The sequence below is a fragment of the Gouania willdenowi genome, chromosome 6, assembly GCF_900634775.1.
Source record: "Gouania willdenowi chromosome 6, fGouWil2.1, whole genome shotgun sequence".
Classification (NCBI taxonomy): domain Eukaryota; kingdom Metazoa; phylum Chordata; class Actinopteri; order Blenniiformes; family Gobiesocidae; genus Gouania; species Gouania willdenowi.
In genome coordinates this window covers 55,757,243-55,780,775 of record NC_041049.1, presented here as the reverse complement: position 1 = coordinate 55,780,775, position 23,533 = coordinate 55,757,243, and the positions used below count along the sequence as shown (strand labels likewise).

Sequence of the window (23,533 nt, the reverse complement as noted above, 5' to 3'; positions counted from 1 at the left end):
GTTTGGTTTAGCTTTGGCCCATTTGTTTTTATGGATATGGAATTTCCTCAAGCTCAAAATCAACTGACAAAAAACCCCACAAATCTTTGTCCACAATCTGGTGGGGGGAGGGGGGTATTCATCTTACTTTTTTTTTTTTTAAGTTACTTTCCCTCGTAACTAGTTACCTTGACAGTAACGAGTAACTTAAAATATCTGAGTTACTTTAAGTTACTTTAAGACAGTGGTTCTCGAACTTTTCTAGCTGAAGTACCCCCTTTCTCTTACTTTTGAATGCAAGTATGTCCGACTACTACGTTGAGCTCAGAATAATATGAGAAAAACTATAGAGGAGAATGATGGAATGAAAGAGTGATAACTCACAGTTTTAAGAATCTATATTTGTAAAAACGTGGAAAGAAACACTATTTAGTGCCTCCTGAATTGATTTATTTCTGTAGTTTTTTTAGCTCCCTCCTGATGTGGGATCAAGACTGACCCTTGTATTTTTGTATCTTCGAATCAAGATAATTTCTATCATCATTTTGTGTGTTTTACTGTTGTTTGTCTGTTCTGTTTATTATTCAGTACATTTTTCTCTTAATTTGCATGTTTTTGTTGTTGTTTTGTGAGTTTCTGGTAACATTCAATGTGATCATCCTATAAAACTCCGTATTTTTAATGCTTTCCTTTACTAACTTTCCTCTCTCTGTCTCAAGTAGACTTATACTGTATATATATTTTATGTACATTTTTCAATTGTGTTATTTTCTGATGGCAATAGTATGGTTTGATAATGAGCTTCATTGTGTGGCTCTATGCAAGCAGGACAAACCAGTAAAGTGTTAGACCTCAGGAGTCGGTGCCTTGACTACAGGGGACTAGGGTTACAAAAGCCAGTCCTAACCTGCTAACATGCTATCAGAAGATCCTGTTACAGGATATTATTACAGTGTGTTTGTCTTTTGAAAACGTTCCATGTAAAGGCTCCTGACTGATTGGACGGACAAAGACAATTCAAGCTCCTGAACACACTTTATTACACGTTTACAACTTACAATATGATACCGATATTGCAGCCTTGCGTATCAGCCAATACCGATATTGATCCGATATGGGCATGAATCATACATACCTTTTTTTTATTGTTGATTTTTTTTTAATTTTTAAATTCCGGAAATTTGAATCTGATATTCGTTTTCGGGCTAATATCCGATCGATATTGATATCGAACTGGGACACCCCTAGTTGGCATGATGGCATTGTAGTGAAACTTTATGAATGCAAAGTTTTAATGGATATTTTAACTAAATGTTAAGTGTTAAAGCTTTTTCTATTTATATTCCTGATATAATATTAATAATAATGACTGTAACTTCATTAGCAGTTCTGCTCGATTATCACCACAAGAGTACGTTTTTCTTCCATGATGGAGGAATATTGAGCTAAAGCTTAAGATATGTGTGCAATATTTCTACATCTGGAAAAAATCAGAATCAGAATCAACTATATTGGCCATGTAATGTATGTTAGACACGAGGAATTTGACTTGGTGAACTGTGCTCTCTCTAATAGTGTAAACATTAAATAATAACAATCAACTAGACAAAAAAAAATATATATAAATATATAAACATAAATATAAACAGTAGTTAGACTAATATGTACAAAACTAAATAAGTTAACAATAACAAGATAAGATAATAATAATAATAATAATAATAATAATAATAATAATAACAAGATAATAATAATAATAATAAGATAATAATAATAATAATAATAATAATAATAATAACAAGATAATAATAATAATAATAACAAGATAATAATAATAATAATAATAATAATAATAATAATAATAATAATCAACTATGATCTTGTATACTCAAATTCAGAATAAAAATCTCCTCCGTCAATAGCATAGAGCAGGGATGGGCATCCCTATCACAGCGGGGGCTACAAATGTTTGTCTTTTTTTGTCTCGTGGTTTTGTCAGTTTTTAGTCATTTTGTGTGTTTTGTGGAGTCATTGTTTGTGTTTTTGGTATTTTTGTGTTCTTGGTGTATTCTTTTTTTGCAATTTTGTTGTCGATTTGTGCGTTTGTGGTGTCACTTTCTGTATTTTTGTTGTTGTTTTCTGTATTGTCCTGTCATTTTGTGCAGTTTTGCGAACAGTTTGTGTGTCTTTGGAGCTATTATATAATGTGTTGTTGTTTTGTGTGTATTTGTAGTTATTTCATTTGTTTAAGTGATTGTTGTGTCTGTCTTTGTTGTCACTTTGCTTATTTTTGGAAATCATTTTTTGTGTGTTTTTGTATTCTTTGTGCATGTGTTGGGCTTCATATTCCTTCCAACTTCTTGAATTACAGTTTTTGGGGATTTGCTTTGGGAGCCGCAGAAATAAAGCTTTGTCAACTTGCGTCATTATTTCACCCATAGTCAGTAGGTGTTGGTCAAAATCTTAATCATAGACCAAGTCACTGAAAATAATGAAGGTGCTGTGAGGCGTTACTGAAAAGAGAAGTCAAATGATTAAAGAACGCTGACTGAATTCCATTTGTAATCAAATCGAGTCTTCAATAATCTGAATCATATTTACTCGGGGAAATTTGGGCTGATTAACCTCCCCTACAACAGATGTCTTCCTTTTGCAGCTGCGTCTTCATCCTCAGTCCTCTGCTTCACTACAATTTTTTTGTTCCTTCTTTTTATCCAGTCTTTTTTCGCTCCTCTCTCAGCTCGTCATCCGGCTGGTTACAGATTGCTTCTGACAAATCAAACCCAGACATTTCACGACATCAGTGCTCACATGCTCTGTTTTTTTAAGGCGGAATCAACTAAGTTTTCTTGCAAATAATGTCCCTGTACATCTGTGCCAAGCAAAAATAAAATGTTCTAATACTGAAAAACATATCATTCTGAAAGTACTAGTCCACTTGAATCCAAAAGGTTAATGTAAACTAAAAAACCTGATACTATAATTATTCTAACCTATAACATAAGTTATTATGAAAATCAGTGGTTCTCAAACTTTTTGGGCTTAAGTATCCATTCTCTTATTTATGAATCTAAGTACCCCCTTTGTCCACAAAACAACATTTTGCTCGGAATACTATAAAAAACAACAATTACAGAGCGCGATGATGTAATGAATGAGCGATAGCACACATTTTAAAGAATCAAAATTTTTAAATAAGTGGAATGAAACAGCACTTGGTGCTTCCTGAATAGATTTATTTCTATAGTTTTTAATCATCTCTGGTAATCTCCCACCATGTTCAAATCAATTTTTATCATCATTCATTTTGTGATAAATAATTTTTAACCAAAAATAGAATCCTCATATTTTTAATGCTTTTATTTATTAGTTTTCCACTCTCTCTTTAAGTACCCCCTGTAGTGCCATCGTGTAGGCTAATTTAATCGTGGCAACCACAATAGTGATCACGATTAAAATTTGATGAATTGTGCAGCCCTACTATCTGTGTGGTTCACTTACACTATCTGCACTGAGAGGAAGCAGTGCAACCCATGCAAAACTTCTTCAATTTCAAAATTTTTCAAAAACTAGAATTACGGTGTCAGTACAAGAGCAGCATAGCATATGTCACCATTATCCTCTTCTGTTCGTTTCCGATTCTTGTTTTGCATTTTCCTCATCACAGATAACACTTAATAAGCAGCAATACTATTTTCTCTCCCCGTCATCTGTATTTCCTCCACTAACTCAGCTGGCTGAGGATCACTTTACTTCAGATTAGCAGCATGACTGTCTTCTTTGCGTTTTGCTCATCCTCTCTCAGCCTTCTTTCGTTCCTTTGCTTTAATCCCCTCCATCTCTCCTTCTCTTACTCAAGATTTCACACCTCTCCTTCTTCTGCATCCCCCTCTCATCCACTGCTGAACAGTTGATGTCGTACGTTAAAGTGCAGCAGGGGAAGGGAAGATGCCAACGCAATCATCTAAGCTTTGACGGCTCCAGTGGAAAAGACACATTATTGCACTCAGATGAACAAACTTTGATCACAAGAATGAAATAAATGATTTCCCTTGGCACTCTCCAAATGGGATGTCTAAGCATTTTTGAACAATGCTTTCTCTACTAAAATTTGTTAGGTGAAATATTGGATTACAAGTACTCACGTTACAGTAATTGAGTTGCTTTTATGGGTACTTGTACTTTTTTTAGTATATTTTTAAATCAGTAATTTTACTTGCACTTAAAGGCACACTGTGTAACTTTTGGCCACTAGGGGCGCTAGACCTATAACTTTCATGTCAAGTGCCCCTAGTGGCCACAAGCGCCGCAGCACTGTTGCAAAAAACAACACACAGTCAGTCGGGCCAGCCTCCCTTGACCTGTAACTTTGGGATGAAGATTGGCTTTAAGGGCTGGGTTGGTCGGGCTGGGGTGCGAAGCGGGGCTGGAGGAGCAGCCGCCGCTGCCGCCCTCCTCTCCTCTCTACCTGGCCTCGCCACCATCGTCGGCCCCCTTTGCCGGGCGGCGGTCGGAATCGGAACGGACAGAGGACAGGAGACCCAGCATGCGCGGGGCGGTGTCTGGTGCCGGGCGGAAGGCGGGTCAGTGGAGGGATCTCGGCGGCGTCTTTTTAGCCTCCTCAGAAGCAGTTTTAAATGTTTTGCCATGACCAGGAGTCGAACAGGCGGAAAAATACTAGCAAAAGCCTTAGCCCATGAGTATATTCAAGCCTGTGGTTACGTGACTGCCGTAAAGTGATACGTTCTCCAGGCATTCTCCAGGTCACATGACCTGGCCAAAGACGGTCCGTCTCTCCAAACTTACATAGTCAGTATTTTAAGAGGGAAGCCACGCTCGGAGCATTGATACTGTCAAGCACTGTATATTGGCCTGAGGAATCATTTAAAATTACTCATATGGGTCAACTCTTTAGGTCAGAAAGTCCACAGTGTGCCTTTAAGTATAGGAAATGTTATAATCATGAATTAAAATCTTTTGAATCACTTAAAATTAGAAATAAAAAATAGTTAACCTCACTGATTTTTGCCATCTAAAACTTCCAAACATTATCCTAAGCCACACTTCTAACTGTACTTTACTGTATTGCCTGCTACGAAGGGTACTACCTAAAAACAGTTAATGGGTTTAACCTTCAATGTTTCCCTCTATTTGTTACTTTAGTCCCAATAACCACCAGGATCACATTAAAATCATTTGATTTTTTTGAAGCTTTTTCGTAAAACAAGTAACATGTAATTTACACTCCCTTCCCTTTCATCTATGTGCATTTATTTCATTATACGCCATTTGATTTTTCCATTTGATTTTATTGCATGGTACTGTCAATCAGGCATAAACAGCGAAACCCAAAAAAGTGAAGAGCTGCGTTCAGGGTCAAAGAGTCAGATGCTGATTCATCAACCTCCAATATACTGTATAACGTTGTATACAGTTGGTTGTCAGGTGCCTTGAAGGGATGCGTGTTGGTTTCTTCAGTATTGCTTTGCTGTGTCATGTGATCAGCTTCAGCACATGGCAGAATGAGTGCACGATCTGAACTGTGTGCTTCATTAACCACAGTGACTCCCATTGGCTTTATTGTGTCCTTGCTGAGTGCCGATTGGTTAGTTGCAGCTGTCACATGTGGTTGTGTCTCCTTTTAATGTGTGTGTATTAAGTGATGTTGACATAATGTTTTTATTCTACTTGCTTGCTGATAATGGTCTCTGAGCTCAATGCTGGTTTCTGTGCCTAAGGCTGTGTTAGATCTTCAGAGGCAGCCAAAAAAAATTGTTTGCTTTTAAAAAGACAGTCCAGCTGTTTTTTTCTTTTTCTTTTCAGGTGTTTCTCTGAATGAACGTTCCCTTTAATCTATACCACCTGGATCACAAACATGACAGGGCCTGCATTGCAAGCATGTTTGTTTGTTTTTTAACCTGATGAGTTGGGTTTTTTACCTTACGAAAATATCATTGATAAATTAATTGCAGGAGCTGTACAAGCAATTGTTATATAGAACGTTATAAAGTTGTATGACGTGAAAGGTCAGAAAAAGGGTATTTGTTAACTCTGATAACTGCCTATAATTATAGTCAAACCTTGGTTTTCGAACTGCCAATATTTGAATTGTGGGCTTCAGGTTACGGTGGCGTAGAAGACACACAAGGTGAAATCAACTCCCATTCAAATCCTTAATTCGTAACCCTGTTCCGATGTGGAAACAATTAATTTTCCTTGCTCACGTTGGCTACAACTCTAGAGAGTGAAATGGGCCCGAAAAAAGACCCAACGCCCAGGGACGACAAAAACAGTCTAGTCCTGACACTTGAGCTAGCAAAACCTCAGCTGATGCTAATGCTGACCACGGCAATAACAAGGCTGCTACCTCACTGCCGCTGTGGTTCGTTAGTGAAATGGACAAAGCTTTCAACCGTATTCAAGTTCTGTTGGACCAAAAACTGCGTCCTTGATCTTTGAGATGACTTTGTTGTATTTTGCGCTATATAAATAAAGTTGAATTGAATTGCTCCTCTAAAAAAAAACTCCACGAAAAGAACATATCCTTTTGACTGCTGCATGCGACAAACCTGAGCCTCGATCTCCCGGAGGGGAGACGTACCTTCAGCTGTCCGCAGTCAGCGGAAAATTACCTGAAGAACTGCCACCCAGACGTGCTGGCTTGACTTTTATCGGTGCTTGGCAAGTTTAATGTAAGTAGTTGCTGCCTACATAATAACTTGGACTGTATCAGTTGTCCACAAACAACTGTATAATGGGTCTCTTGGAACCGCCTACTTGAGGAGAGGGCCATCTGCCCATGCGCAAAAAACTGACTACTTCACTTGCGCTCGGAGATATCAAATGCACAGACTGAATATGTGGGCATTTGTTCGCCTGTTCTGTGGTTTTCTATAGCTAATGGTTTTAACTGACTGCCTTAAGTATTAATCTTTTTGGCACGGTTTGGTCTGGATGTAAAGTTTTTCACAGGACCGGTGTTATTGTTTGAATTTGCTTCCACAATGGATGTAAATCTTCCCTATTTCAGCACAGGGTAGTTTGATTTCACAAGGTCGGACAATAGAATAGCTTACAGTATTATCAATTGGGGTTATACTCACGACAGTGTTTATTTGTTGTTTTTTCTCTCTCTTTTTTTTCTAACTATATTTATTTTTGTTTGTTGTTTTACGGTTTCCCACTACTATGCTATGGCAAGGGTTGCATGATTCTTTACGGGTATGGTGGCCTTTATTGTACAAGATATGATGAAGACTTACTCAGAGGCTGCAGTGGTCAGGTCTAAATGGTTTATTGTAATATTACCCCACACCAGATACACAGTTAGGGTAGATGACAAATGCAGTTCTTAGTTATTTGACATGGAATACTAATGGCATCAATGTTCTATAAAAATGTAAAAAGGTACTTAACTTAAGTAAAATCATAAAATAGATATAGCTCTTTTGCAGGAGACAATTGATGGACCGTGAACATGCCAAACTAACCTGACAATGGCAAGGACAGGTTTTTTATGCTTCCTACACATCTCAATCTACCTTTGCATGTAGATAACGTTGAAAAAGACAAAGATGGCAGATTCCTGATACTTAAAGGCTCTATAGTAGGTGAACCAATTACATTGATTAATGCTTATGGTCCCAGTTAGGATTGCCTTCAATTCTTCCAAAAATTGTTTCTCATGCTTACATGTACCTCAAATGAGCGTGTTATAAGTGGAGGTTTGAATCTCGTTCTGGACCCGTAAAAGGACTGATCATCCTCTAACCCCAAAACTCTTACCCAAGCAACCAAGACACTTAAAAGAGAAATGGCTGACATCAAACTGGTACACATTTCGAGGGACTTGCATAAAACACTACGTGAGTACTCATTCTACTCACATGATCATAATAGTTATTCCAGAATCAATGTTTTTCTATTCATAGTGAAAAAGTCCACCTTGTGGATTCCTGCGAATACCTAACTATGACTCACTCAGATCACTCTCCTCTTATGATCCATATAACTTTTAAGAACATCTCAAGGGGTTTAAGACTGTGGCGATTTCCCACACACCTACTCAATGACGCAGACTATGTCAAACGAATCAAGAATAATATTGGCAGCTTTCTCAGCACTAATAGTGAGACTGCCTCACCATCTTTTGTGTGGGAATCCTTAAAGGCTTACTTGCGCAGTGAAACTATAAGCTATGCTTCATGGAAAAAGAAGCAGCATCTGTTAAACACCAAGGTGCTTGAATCAGAGATTAAGATTCTTGAGAAGGAACATTTTCAAAATCAAAATGAGGAGACCTTCAACACTCTAAATAACAAAAAGATCTAGTATGACATGCTAACACGACACGTGGTTAAAAACACTATGGCTAGAACTAGACGACCATACTACAAAAACTGGGACAAATGTGGAAAATGACTAGCCTGGTAGATCCAGAAAGAGGATAGTTCAAAATATATCCCCTTAATTAAGACCAAGGCAGGTGCCACTATGGTCCATTAACCTAAATTAATTAATGAGGCCTTTAGGGACTTTTATTTGGAGTTATACTCCTCTCAGGGTGTGGATAGTTGTAAAATGTATAATTTTTTGGAGGGAATTGCGGTGCCGGTAGTGGCTGAGGGGACACGGGACGATCTGGAGGTTGAGATCACTAATCACGAAGTTCTGAATGCATTTGGGAAGCTTTTGGGTGGGAAATCACCAGGGCCAGATGGCTTCCCCATGGACTTTGACAAAGCTTTTGCATCTGATTTTATTACATCGCTGATCGGCATGTTGAGACATGCAATTGAGATTAACCAGTTACCCAAAACATTAGAACAGGCCCTGGTCATAGTCCTGTCGAAGCCAGACAAGGATCGAAAACTGTGCAGTTCCTATAGACCTATTTCTCTCCTGTCATCTGAATATAAGATATTTACCAAGGTTATCACCTCTAGATTGGAAAATGTATTGCCTAATCTTATAAATAAGGATTCGACCGGCTTTATTAAAAATTGCTTTTCCACCGACCACCTTTGTAGATTTCAAAATATAAATCACTGTGCTAAAGATATCAACACCCCTGTAGTTGCCCTTTCATTAGATGCTGAAAAGGCATTCGATCGCCTTGAGTGGCCATTCATTTTTGCAGTCTTGGAAAAAATGAACTTTGGTCCAAATTTAGTACAAATGATTCAGATACCCTACCTTAATCCATCAGCAATGATTCATACAAATGCTTATATATAATCTCTTTTCTCCTTGTCACGGGGTACACGTCAGGGCTGTCCCTTGTCCCTACTGCTTTTTTCTCTGGCTAATGAGCCTCTCACAATTGCTACAAGAGCACATTCTACTGTAGAGGGCGTTGTGGTTGAACAGGAAAAGCATGTCATATCTTTTTACGCAGATGATATCTTGCTGTACCTGATCGTTGCAGCATAATCACTTCCCGCCCCCAGTAATGTATGAGAATAATTTGGCTGTGTCTCTGGGTATAAAATAAACTGACGATATTACCCCTAAATAAGGAAATTCTATTACGGCCTTCCTTCAAATCATTTTTTTTTAAAGTTTTTGCAAGTCAGGGACTATATCAGTGTGCAGCAGAAAGATTTCCAGATAGACATTATGATACAAGAAAAACACTATCCAATCCTAAAGGTTTTCTGTCATTTGCCTATAAGAGGCCATGTCCCTGATGGAAAGTAAAGTTCTCAGTGCAAGAGTTAAATGGGAAATGGACATGGGTGAGGATTTTGTGGACGTGGATTAGAATTTGATTTGTGGTAGCTCTCAATCATTCTCTTACAACAGTCGACACAAACTATTACAGTTCAACCTTATACACTTGAGTTTATTATACACCTGAACGATTCCATAGGATAAGTAGTAGCAAACCAGAACACTGCCCGAGGTGTAAAGCTGAGTCAGGATCTCTTATACATATGTTTTGGACATGCAAGTGCCTGGAGCATTATTGGCTGTCTGTTCTGGACATCATTACAAAAGTAATGGGGATGGAGATCCCAGCTAACCCGAGATTGATTTTGCTGGGGGACTGCTCAGTTTTGCCATCTGACCTGAGGGGCTATACTCGCTTTGTCAGACTAGCCCTTATAGCAGCTAACAAATGCATAGCATGCATAAGTGAGGAGCCACTTGGGGTATCCCTGTGGTTCAAATAACTGTCATCATACTGACCTTCTGAAAAGATTATGTTTAACCTCAAGAGGAAGCCATCTCTTTTTGACAAATGCTGGGGAGACTTTATAACCTTTTTAAAAGATAGACCTTCTTTTAAAGTTGATACCCATACCTGATGTGACACGACAAGGAGCTTCTGAGGCCCTACTTGGCCAGGTGCACTGCAGCCTCATTCAGATCAAGTTTTGTACTGTTCTCTATGTCTGTTTGAAAAACAAATGTCAATAAAAACAGTGATTAAAAAATTAAGTGTTACATTTTACACTGTAAAATGTAAGATATTATTATCATTATTATTATTAAGTGATTAAGATGAGATTGATTGAGTTGTGCCCCTAGGAAGAAGATGAATAGATTAGCCCAATGATTTCCAAACTGGGGGGCACTACAACAGCCTTGCTGAACCTTTAGGATGAAAAGAAAAATACTTTTTTATCACTCAAATAACTTTATTGTTACTGTTATAAAATATGATAGCACATTTTATGTTGTTTTTATGAGTTTTGAAGATGAATAGTCTAAATATTTACCTTTTTCAGTAAAGGTAAAACATTTTTTACCGTTTTTGTTGAATTCTGGTTGCAATAGAGAGCCCTGGAAATTTTTAATATTCAAAGAGGGGCGCAACAGATTAATAATATCAGCCATTAAATTATTCTACTCTTAGACTCATGAAGGTACGCTTCGTCTGTATCCACAGCTATCCTAGAGTTTTCTGAAAGAGACATCAGTACCAACGTGTGTACAACAATTCTGACCACAATGAAGATTGTAAAATGTGGGTCTCAAACTAAGATCAGATCAGCGACACACAGAGAAAGCACAAAATAAATGTGAAGTTTTCCTGCGGTGTAAAGGACAGGGTGAGGAGCATTTCTTTCCTAAATGTCATTGGTCCTGTGGCATTGATGGTAATTAGAGACAAATCTGGTGTTTCTTGCTGGCTCAGTGCCACACACACACACACACACTCGAACACCGACACACACAAATAAACACACAAGGTTGGATTCACCCTGTGTGATGAGCCTCCGGCCTTAGGTCTGGCCCCTAGCTGGTGACACTAATCCAAACAGGCTAAGCCAAATGAGGGAGAACGTTTATCAAGTGCGTAACCACACACTGTGTGAGTTTCTTTTTTGTGTATTTTATTGTGTTAAAGCCTAACCCTTCCTCTCGGCTGTGCAGGTCGGCATGCATTCTGACATATTGTCCCCAGCCTTTTCTCAGAACTAACCCATGGTGACTTTCATGTTGACATTCATGTCTTAAATGTTAAACTTTTCTTGTTTGCTGCTGATGAGTCATAAGGAAGAGCTTTGTTTTTCTTTTTTGTGTGAGTAAAGACTTGTGCAGTTTGTTGCTATATCACAATATTATGACATAACTGTTTGCAGGCTTAAAACTTTTGCATATGTAATAAATGCAAATGACTTCAGTAGAGGCTCTCTGGCGGAATGATTTTCCCAGCATTATTTATGCACAATATTTAAAAGTGTTTTTTTTTTGTATTATATGAAAACTGCAGTAAAGTGATTTACTTTTGTTTTTTCATAAATACAGCCATGTTGTAGTGATATATCCTAGATTGTCAACAAACCTGATATGCTGATAGAAAATGAGGATTACTACCACACTTCTGGAGAAAAAGTCCTGGGTTCCATTAACTGTCCTCCTAATGGCTTGTGAGAAGAAGAAAGAAAAAAAAATCGAACCCCAACGGACCGAGTCGGGTTCGAACTATATCTTGATCAAAACTCGTCTCTGATCATTCTACAAGCGCACACGGATGTGAATAGTGTCGGGTTGAAACGGGTTCGGGCTTAAAGAGACATCGGCTTCATTCGGGTCAGACGGGTTTGGGTCATGTTTTGTCAGGCCCAAGGTGGGTCTTCTTTTTTTGGCCCAATTAAAGCTCTAGTGCTCGATGTTTTTGGGAACACTGTCGTGTGACAAGTGTGCACTTGGAAGAAGGGAGGGCAGAGGGGGTAGTGGGCAGGACGAGACATGAAGGCACCTAATTGGTTTTATCCATTCGAACCGAATAGCAGAGATTGGTCAAAATTTTTCCACGATTCCAGCTGCTACAGAGGTCTGATTCTTTTCATTCCTTTTTATAAATACATAAAGTATTGTCGACTCCTTTCAGTATAGAAGGACCAAGTCTTTCTGAACCAGATTGCAGACCTTACCTTTATTACACTTATATTTTCTCATGTGATCCAATGAAGGAAAATCCCAATGAAGAGATGATACACACATTTTTCTGTCCTTATTTATTCAAATTAATTGAAGTGTTTTTGGCCACTTGTAGGATCATCATGTAACATTATCTAACACAAGCATGGTCGAGGGCTTACAATCAGGGAATTTACAGAATTGGCCTAAAATAAGGGTCGTTCTGAGTATTCGTCAGCATCTTTCTATCTAGATAAATAAAAGCATGCCTGGCAGCCACACTGTGCTTTATGCTATCGGTCACAGCTTTTATGGCCTTTGGACAAGTTGCTAGATGATTACTATTGTGTATCTGCCCTCATTTATACATCATAAGAATGTAGAAGTACTGTGTTTGTTTGTGTGTTTGTATGTGTGTGTCAACTGCAAAGCATTCCAGTCTAATGCACAACACAAGTTATTCATGTGTATATATACCAGCACAAGGTTTGTAAAGGAAATAAACCTGTGTCTTCCATGTTTGCCACGCTAATGGCGATGGTTCATTCGCTTCAAACACTGGGAAAAACACAAATTACAGTACATCAGCTTTGCACGTAGAAGCCTAAACTAAAATGTTTAGAGTGACTTTCAGATGACAGATGACGTACAAGATTCGAGAAATCAGATATAAGAGAAAAACAAACAAAACAGTGCTGTGTTTCATTTCATTTCATTACCAAGGCATAACCAAGATGAATCTATTGGTTTAACTGTAGCTGTACTAAATAGACCAGAAAAGAGCACTACTGTTAAGCACTGTATTGCCAGGAGTTACAAATATTCATCCCCCTTCCTTTTTGCTGTCATGCATCAGCCACGGTTCACAGATTACACAATACCCACAGTCATACTCATAGGAAAGATTATCTAACTCGTGTTCAAGCCCATAGACTTAGCTCTGAGATGTTGCTTTTTATAGCTATCCCCTCTAAAATGCATTTTGGCTATGCCTGGGAAATAAGTAGTCACTTGTAGAGAATTACTCTCGAGACTATAAGATCAGCAACCTCCATACTGGAGCGATAAAATACCTCAAGATGAATAGATGAGAGCGCTTCTTATGGAACAACTAGTGAAAAAGAAAATAAATTGCACAAAAACCCTATCTTACAATCACAATAGGAATTAGTGTGAAAGAAGTGAAAGATGCTGATATATGGCATTTGGCCCTTTAGCTTTACTTAAGATAAATTACAGTCATTGTTTTATATCTACCCTTTAAGAAGAAATGTATTATCAGCTCGTCCCAGAGCCAGTTTACAAAAGGTGCCATGTAAGTGATGCTTTGGACAGTTTGACAGTCCATCACAACACAAGCCAAACAAAAAGTGCCAAAAACAGTATTTGTATTCTTTTGGTTTGAAGGAACAGTTTCTCTTTCTGTTTTTTCAATGTCAAAGTACTCAGGGTTCCAAGTTTCTCTAACAAATCCACAGCATAGGAAATAGTTTTTGTTTGTTTTTTTTTTTTTTTGGGCCCTTGTTTTTATCCCTGGGTGTCTTGACTTGTATTGACCAGACGATCATCCACCAGAGGTAGGTTTAACTTTTGCAAGCTTTTCTGAAGTTTTCATGGAAACTTTCTGGGCTTGGTTTGTGCATGCATGAGTCTAATGAGTCTCAAAAGACAAAACTAAAGCGTAATTCTCAGTCTTCCATCTCCTCTATGCTCACCATATAGTTCATAATTGCCAGTCTAATTCATTGTTTAAAGCTGCTATCCGGAGTTTCTGAACGAACGTCTCGATGTCCCACCCTCAACAGCTCTACATCCTCCTCTGCCTCTGCCAATGTTCCAGAAGCAACGCCTCTATGTTTGTTCACGCGCATTGAAAAACATATCAAAGTTGCATAACTACAAAAACTACACATTTATTGTTAGAGTCCCATAACTTTTGGTTAAAACATGTTTATTACCTGTCCATGAGAAATATTGCCAAATCCTAGTCCATTCGAAATCTTTTTAAAAGCAGCAAGTCCCTTACCTTGCCTGCAATATGGATTTTCCTGGTGTTCACAAACACCAGAATTGATCTTGTACTGCTCCAGCTCTTAACCTACGCAGCGCACCAAACCAGTTTGAACCAATCATGAGGCAGTGTTCTGGTTTAGGGCGGGATATCCGGGTGTGATGAAGGCAGAAGCGCTGAAGCAAACCTGGCACATGCGCAGTTGCGGGGAGAGGAACTAGCTGGGCTACCGCTATTAGCATAGCTCCGAACCAAAACAGAAAGATGTCAACGCAGGAGGATGAACGTGTGGAAGCTGCTATAAACTCATTTTTAGAAGAATCCAGCATTTCCTTTTTGAAAGAGCAACAGCGAGAGGCGCTTTGTACATTTTTGGATGGTAAAGATGTTGTTGTAGTAGCATCTCTGTGGCGCATGTCGCGTGTGATTGGCTAAAACAAAGCATGATGGACAGGCGCTTTGCCCAATCAGCTTCAAGCATTCTGTTTATGTGCCCTCCTGGTTCCGAAAGGATTCGCCTGACACAGACCCAGATCAATGAGTTAGAGGGAGGGGCTACACATCAATCTGGCTCTTGCCAGGTTAGCAGGCCCCTCCACCTTTGAAAAGCAACTCCAAGATAAATTCTGTTGCAAAGACGCTTGTTCACAAGCTTTGTACCCAGACTTTTCTTTTCTTTTTTGGTAGAAGCTTTATACGTTGGCAATCGTGGAATGTGTAACTGGAGTTTCAGAGCGCTCCTCCATAGCGCTGCTCAGTGATACCTGTTTGCTGTTGTGATGGTGCATTTGCATTTATTTTGATTGACAGTTTCCCACTCCAGGAAGTCAAAGCCTATTGGCTAGGCAAAGTCGGCGCTTTCATGCATTTGTATAGGGGTTTATAGGACGAAGGCGGGACTTATTTACATTAATGTATATGAATGACCACTGGCAGTAGACCACACTAAAAGACTAGTTTGGTATTTTTTTTCGCGTTTCAAAAGAATGATACATAGATTTCTCAGAAACTCTGGTCATCAGCTTTAAGTCATCGACATGTTTGTTTGTTTGGTTAAGTGAACCAAAATGCAGCAGGTCTATCTAAGCAGCGGGTGGAGGTTTTGAATCAATAGGAATGTCAATGGACTGTGGAGCAATGGTATTGTTTAGTAAAGTGCTCACACACATCGTCTTTTTTAATACGTTTCTTTGCTTGCTGATTGTCAAAGCAGCAGGAGCAGTAATGAAACGGGATACAAAAAACAACCAATGCCTTACAGTGATCCTGATTAAGCTAATCCCAAAGCTAAAAAAAACGGTCACTTAGCACATAATTAATATTGGCTTACATTTATCTTGTTGGATTTAGGGTTCCCTGCAGAGACTATGTTATATTAACCATATTAGTGAAGTGGAAGTGGTGGTCAGTCAAAATAAAGCAACTGTGACCAACACCATACGTTTATACATGAGGCATCAAGGCACTGATGATCTGAGTGAGCTGGCAGTCGTTTATCTCCATCGAAGTTCAGCCTAATGTTCTAATAAACTGAACTCCTCTTTACAATAAAGGAGTGAAAAATGTATTTAATCAGGTCATCAATTGTTTTTAACTGTTGGTACCAATGTAATGAAGGTTTAGGCATTTACATCACTTTAATCTGTATACGTGTTTATAAAATGATCTGATCTCCCAACAAAAAAAATGTCTACCTTACAAACAAGAGCACTCAGAGAGTGCAAACCTCCACCAAGGGCCAAATCTCCTTTTTGTCAGATATTGGAAGTTATCTGGATCAATGATCCTGATCGTAGGACCATGATCATTCATACATTAAAGACTTTGAAGAAATATATATCCCCATTAATAACAATACACTAGGTACAAATGTAAAGACATCCTAATTAAAAAAAAATGCAGTAAATGCGAAATTTGGATTCGATCGAGATAAAACTCGATGGGGTAATTGAGGAACCAACCCGACATAAGATTTTTTGATTTATTTAAACTGATCTAGAATCAGTATATTGATCTGGCGTAAGGTCTATCTTTGGTTAAAATTTTACTCTCCTGCTAAAGGTCAAACAAACAACTAAATAAACGCAGGTGAGAAGGTAATGAAGAAGCCACACAGTGACTATAACCATAGCTGGAACATCTTGAAAACAACATAAAGTAACTAAACAACATCAGTTTATCTACTGCTACAGCAGCAGTCATTTCTTGTTTTGTTTCACTTCTTATGTTACCGCTGTATTTACGTACCTAATCTAGAACTATGCGCTATTCAAAATGAATCTCATTTATCCTTGTTTGTTAACTTGGGTTTTTTTTTCTTACGCTGCTCAAAATGCTGCTGTTGACCGTGATGGTATCGATTGCTTAAAACATGCTTAGACTGAAGGGGTTTGCTTTGTGGATCATTTGTTCAGTAGCTTATCTTACTTTCCGCACAGGGCAGCAGAGTAGCTGGGGATATTTGTTAAAGGTGGTTGTGTTGTGGCAGTGTGAAAGCCTGGCTGAGAGGTGCACCGCTGACCCATCGTTCATTCATTGTTGTCAGTAAACTGCTCTGTCTGTCAACGTACAGACACGGTCAAACCTGCCCGCTTACATGACAGCTTCTAATCAAGTAAGTTTTAAATTCTGTTGGTTTCACATTCAGTCTGATGGAGTTTTCAGGTTACGGTGCCAAACTGGATCTTTTTAGCTTTTAGAGTTTTTGTTCAAGCAGGTCAAGGTGGATGACATAATTTCTATGTTTGGAGTTTAAGAAAATGTGCAAATGTCTGCTAAAGGAAAGAAAAATCAGTTTCGTTTGAGCTCATTTTTCATTGTCATCTATCAGGAGATAAAGCTGTCAGCGCAGAGCGAAGCGAGGCGTTCAAAACAGGTTTGACACTGTTACGTTAACCAACTTGTTTTTCTGGAGTCTACCTGTTTGTTTAGGTGTGAGTCTTCTATGTGTTTGCCAAAACCTAAATGAAAACAATCGCATGCAACTTCAAGACGTGATCTCTTAATTATTTAATACCTGTTGTTAAAATGTGTAGAACATAAAATACGTCTACTTTATTTCCAATAAACAAAATATGTGCACATTTATATAGAAAACAAACACATATTTTAAGGTTAGTTTTTTGGATCATTTTATACCTTAAAATACAGTCCATGGGGAACAGCAGTGTTTAGCTGGATGTGACGTGAAGTTGTTGATTCCGGTGTTTACATTGACTCTTACCTTATTTATCACATTTTTTATTTATTGAATTTTTTTTAGTGTTTTTGGTAACATTTTACTTGAAGTTTTATACAAAAGGCTGACATGCTGTTATTATCTGTCATTAGCATGAATAAGGTGTCATGAAGGCTGTCATTAAGTGTTGTTCACTAAATTATGACCCCTTTGGAGCTATGTTGGCATTTTTTGGGTTAGGTGGAGGTATCTAGTGGGGTTAGGTAAGGTTAGGGTAAGGGTTAAGGTTAGGGTTAAAGGAGCAGTCTGCAACTCTTATAAAATGTACTTTTTGTCATATTTGCTAAAGCTGTCACTATGTAAGGACATATTTACATCAAACTAATAGTTTGTGTGAAAAAGCCTTTGGCAGATTGCCAGAATGCACCGCCACTGAGCAAAAAGAACCAATCAGGGCCAGGATTGTGTTTGATGGGCTGTCTGACAGCTGTTGCTCACAGGCCCCGCCACTTTCCCAGAGCTAGAGCGCCGTCTTTTTTACAGTGTATGGTCTGCAGGAGCAGAAGATGGATGTGTTGTTGCTGCTGCTGAGGTGTGTGCACATAGAGAGAGAGAAGCGCTGCAGTAATAAGCTTTTAACAGAGTATGCTATATTACTGTGATGTTGCTGTCTGGCTAACGTTAGCTTGTTAGCTCCTCTGAGGGAAGGACTTTGGAAAGTTTGGAGGCAGGGCAAGAGAGCAGCGGGGAGGGAGGGGGAAAGAGGGATCTGAGAGTTGCCTAACCTTTAAGGTTAGGGGTTAGGGTTTGTGTTCAGGTTAGGGGTTAGGGTAACAAACAACACTTATTGACAGCCTTCATGACACCTTATTCATGCTATTGTCAGGTGTCATGTCATAATAATGACAGCGTAATGTCAGCCTTTATGTATAAAACTTCAAGTTAAGTGTTACCGTGTTTTTCTCCACATTTCCTTTAATATCATTTTATTTATTAGCACGGCCAACACATTGATGTGTGTTGAAGCTTACTTTACTTGCAATTCACTACCGGTATAGACTAAACTTTCCTGTTTGGGCCATGGTAGCAGAGCACACGTTCTTCGTTTTTTTGAAATTTCAGTTAAGGTGTAGTAAGTATTTAAACATACAGACTTAGAGTATAAAGAGACACTGTATCTTCGCAGAACCAATCATTGTCATTTGTGGTAAAGATATAAACTACAGTTTTTTTCTTTCTTTTTTTTCTTTTAAAGTGAGCTCATGAATGGAAAATGTGTTACAGCTCATAATCATGGGGACTGTATTATCACACTTATCTTGCTCACTTTTACTGATTTTCCTTCCATTAGACCTACTTCATTCAAGGGCAAATCCCATTTGTTTCCACTTCATGTCTTACATGCAGTGCTTTGATAGTTGCCCAATAACTGACGTTTTAGTGTGTAATTGTGAAACTAAAACAAATCTTGATTTCGGTAAGACACAAAGTGTGAAAATATTTATTACGCTTGTGACTAAAATAGAGGTATCAAATTTAAAATGTAGAAAAAAAGAGTGGTAAGAGTTAAGGAGGAGAAAACTAGATATTTGTAAGGATAAACTGCAAGTTTACGGAGCACAGGTGATTGAGTTAAAGTGTGGGAAAGTGCTGCAAAAGTAGATTTTAGTGTGTGGAATTACAAGCTTTGCTTTAAGACTGTCATCAATGGCTGAAGAAACTCCAGATCATGTTCAATTTAAAGAATAGAGAAATCACAAACGCATGAAAAAAAAGTTGTATACATATAGGACAAAGTGCACGTGACTGCTGCTCTTTTTAATTTCCCTGGTCATCTGTATGTAGACACAGGCAGCAGGTTGTGTTAATATGTGTGGAGCACACACACACACACACACACACACGCACACGCACAAGCAGCAAGCACAAAAGGGTTGTTGTGTTGTTAAGGTCAACTGCTGTCACATCACATTTGAACAAAGTAGGGTTGTCCTACTGTCTGAATGGTTCTGTCACTATTTGTCTTGACAAGTTTCATAACACAGATCGACATGTTGTGATGACACGAAAGAGGCTCCCAGTTATGAATATTACTGTTTGGTGGCCCGTTTTACTCTCCAGAGGTGTTGAAAGATTACATCGACAGCTTTTCTCTTTGAATTTGACTAGCGTTTGTTATTGATTGGGGATGACAGCATGACGGAGGAATGAAGGCCTTCAAGGAAAGATGACAGAGAAGATAACAGACGCTGGGCAAAACGACGGTGACAGAAAGAGAGGATGAGCGGGGTGAAGATCAGGAGATATATGGTTGGAGGGGCCACAGTGATGGATGAAAGTCAATCTGACTACGTGTGTGGGTGGAGAGTTTGTTTACATGGTGGCTGTCAGGCGGTTTGTGTACACTTTTTGTGTTTGCATGCTTGATGTTGAAGTCACATTGTGTGCAATTTAATTTGGATTTGTAATTATTCATTTATTCGAGAAAGTGTTTAACAGTTCACTTGGCGTGCCAAAGTAAACTACTTAAAACAACACCTTATGCAACAATGGAACGTCATTTTACTTACAGCAGTGGTTCTCAAACTTTTGAGGCTCAAGTACCCCCTTTTTTAACTTTTGAACCCACGTACCCCCTTATATCTGACTACAACATTTTGCTCAGAATTCTGTGAAAAACAACTATAGAGCATAATGATGGAATGAATGTTTTTAGTGCGTCCTGAATAGATTTATTTCTATACTTTTTATCATCTCCCTCCTGATGTTGGACTAAGACATGGATCCTTTTATTTTCAGTTCACGTTCATTTTGTGTGTTTTTGGTGTCATTGTGTGTATTTTGTTTTTTCTTTTTATTATATCAGTATATTTTTCTCTTATTTTGCATGTGTTTGTTGTCGTTTTTGTATGTTGTTGGTATTACTTAAATTACTTTCTCTCAGTGTGTGTATTTGGTGTCGTTTGGTTGTTTCTTATGTTGTCATCTCTGCCAAGCGTAAAGCACATAAGCGGCACGATGCGCAGAGTGGAAGGTATGTTATACCCTCCGTTTATCTGTCAGTCAGTTTGTCAGTGTGTTAGCAAGATTACTTGAAAAGTTAAGAACGGATTTGGATGAAATTTTCAGGAAAATTGATAAATGGGACAAGGAACAGGTGATTACAATTTGGTGATGTTCTGGCTACCAAAAGAAAATATATAGATATATATATCCCATTCATCTCAGAGTCAAAAGCTCAATGTTGACAGGTAGTCATGGTCTGCGCTCTCCGAGTGCTTCTCCAGTTTTGCATGTTTCTCTGTTATTTTTGTGTATTTTGTGTTAAACTTGTGCATTTTTCTCTCATTTAGTGTGTTTTTGTTGTCATATTGTGTGTTGCTGGTAATATTCTGTGTGACTATCATTTTTAACTAAAAATAAACATGAAATCCCATATTTTGAATGCTTTTGTTTGTTAATTTTCTACTTTCACTCTCAAGTAGTGCCATATCGTACCCCTAGGCGTACACGTACCCCCATTTGAAAACCACTGACTTACAGAATACCAAAAAAAGAAAAAAAGCACTGCATCATAATGATAAAAAATAACAAAGAAACATTTTTTTTTGGCCTACATCATCTATCATCAGTAACCTTATTGCACATATGTCAAACTTAAGGCCCGAGGGCCAAGTTCGGCCCGCCACAGCATCTAGTCTGGCCCGCAGGAAGATTTTGTTCAAACTAAAAATTACAGCAAAAACAGGACTTTTTATAAATTACCATATAAATTGGAGATAAAATACGATGGGGGTGACAGCACTATGTATACTATATTAATATAATAAATTGCAATTATTTTAAAAAACCTGGAAAAAATCATGCAAATTGTCCCAAAGAATTCTGGCAAATTACATTGCAAACTTTGTGAAAATTTGTTGCAAAGAGTTGCTGAACATCCTGGACTTTGTTTGAATTTGTGGTTTTTCCTCCACAAAAACATGGATTTTTCTGGTCCGCCCATTTGAGGTCAAACTATGTCTTATATGGTCTTTACACTAAAATGAGTTTGACACCCCTGCCTTATTGCCTTTTTCCCTGATTTTCTTTCTCTGCTGCAGAAGTTTAGCTGAAAGTAGGATCTGATGCTTCCTGCCGTCACCATGGAAACGGAGGCCAGTCACATGCTTGAGGCGGCGCTGGAACAGATGGACGATATCATTGCAGGTGAGAGCAGGATGTTTCTCACAGTGAGAAAAATGTGAAGGTTTGTCTTTCTCTGGTCCTGGTCTCACGGTCTGTACAAATAAGCTTCTAGTTTATCTTTTCTGACAGAAGCGAGTTAATCAGTGTCAAAATGCCAGAGCTTTGGTTTTCCCAACGGTTCCCAGCCATTTTTCCTCGTATACTTCAAATTTGTCATTAAAGTCGGAACGTGTCATCACATTGGAGCGACATGTAAGAAAGGAGAATATCACCCTCTAACTAAAGATTGAGGGAATCAATGAAAAAAATGTCTATGAAGCCCAAGTAGCAGTTTTGTGATGTTTAAAGCACAGAAAAATTGATTTAGCTTAACATGGGCCCTTTAAGTTCAGAGTTCACACATAGGTGTAAGTAACAATATAGCTGGTGGAAATTATCAATTCATTTTTTAATAGCCCATCATATTTGGATGCACAAATAACTTGGAAAGCTTCTGGTAAAATGGAAATAAATCATTTAAAAAGGTTGATGAATTCAAAGTCTCACTTCAGCCAAGGTCTTAGTAATATTATTAGTTGTAATATTATTTACAATATGCACCTTACAGTTTGATTGTTTTTCTTGGTAAAACAGAAATGGTTTGTCTGAGGTCAGGTTTTTTTTTTTTTTTACACATTTGTGTTCACCCCTCATCAAAGTGGCGTAGTGGTGGTCATTATGGGTGTTAAGGGTTATTAATTATTCAAAACTCTACTGTCCACGGACCTTAGATGTAAGAATCATTTAGTCTATTGAAGAACTCAAAATGAAGTTACAGTAGTAGAATATTAGTGTAAGTTGGATATTTAGGGATTTTCAGCAATACATGATGTCTTACTGAAGATAAAAATGTAAAGCTATATGTCAATGATGAGATTGGTATATGGGTGATAATTAATTTTAATTACTTTAATATCTCCAGACTAATAATGAAGAGTTTGTGCTCAAGTAGTTATTTACACTTTGAGTAGAAAACTAAGATGCATTAAATCTCTCTAGTAATATAAACCATTCACTAACAAGGAAGATAGAAGATTAAAAACAGGGTTCAGATATTTGGGATCACGCACGCACACGCACTCACTCACACACATGTTTTTAATGAAGCAGTAAAACAATGAGTAAAAAATACAGTTTAGTGATTATTTTTATATCTATATTTTAGTTTAGTTTTTTAAAGATTGAGTGGCATGTTGGCAGGAAGAGCAGTCAGTGTGTAGCCAGCGGTGATGCTGGTGAAGTAACTTTACAATGTAATTGGAGAGCGCTTTATCAGAGGCAGACATGAAACTCGACCTGTTGTTCCTGTTCGCCCTAATAGAGCTGATACAGTTTGTTCACTCTCATCCTTAAAGCTGCACTACTTGAATCTTGAACCATGACAGAGGGGCATGGCTGAATTTGAACCGTATAAAAACACCGTCCCCCACTTTGATAATCCCTCCCAGTCTCCTCCTCTCTGAAAGTGCACAAAATCGCGCACCAGAGCTGAATGTGCACTACCGGTAAAACGTGTCGCCACGCAAAAGGATGCACACAAAATATAGGAAAATGGAACGTTAGATCACCTGTCTGGAAGAAAAACAGCCGCTTGAGCGTCCAAAGTTAGTCCATGACTGAAAACAAGTTAACACCGTGCACGCGCTTCACTTTATATCGCGGCAGCCAATGAGGAGACTCCTTCATGGGCTCTGCTCACCTGGAGGGGGTGACCGCCAAGATTTTGTCTTCCGAGGTTTTATTACCTCATTCAGTGCCAGCCATTT

At 38.3% G+C, this 23,533-nt stretch overlaps 1 protein-coding gene across 14 annotated transcripts in view; it reads left to right on the top strand.

The window, feature by feature from the left end:
* The window catches only part of ppfibp2b (PPFIA binding protein 2b), a 103,176-nt gene that overhangs the window by 8,749 nt on the left and 70,894 nt on the right, over positions 1-23,533 (top strand). For 11 of the 14 annotated variants that reach the window (XM_028451042.1, XM_028451038.1, XM_028451028.1 and 8 more), the window contains exon 2: positions 21,644-21,749. In XM_028451042.1, the coding sequence (XP_028306843.1) occupies positions 21,668-21,749 (82 nt within the window). In that variant the 5' untranslated portion in view covers positions 21,644-21,667. Of the gene's footprint in view, positions 1-16,851; positions 16,977-19,605; positions 19,830-21,643; positions 21,750-23,533 lie in introns of those variants that run through there. The other 3 variants (XM_028451029.1, XM_028451030.1, XM_028451031.1) reach the window with 3 other exon arrangements.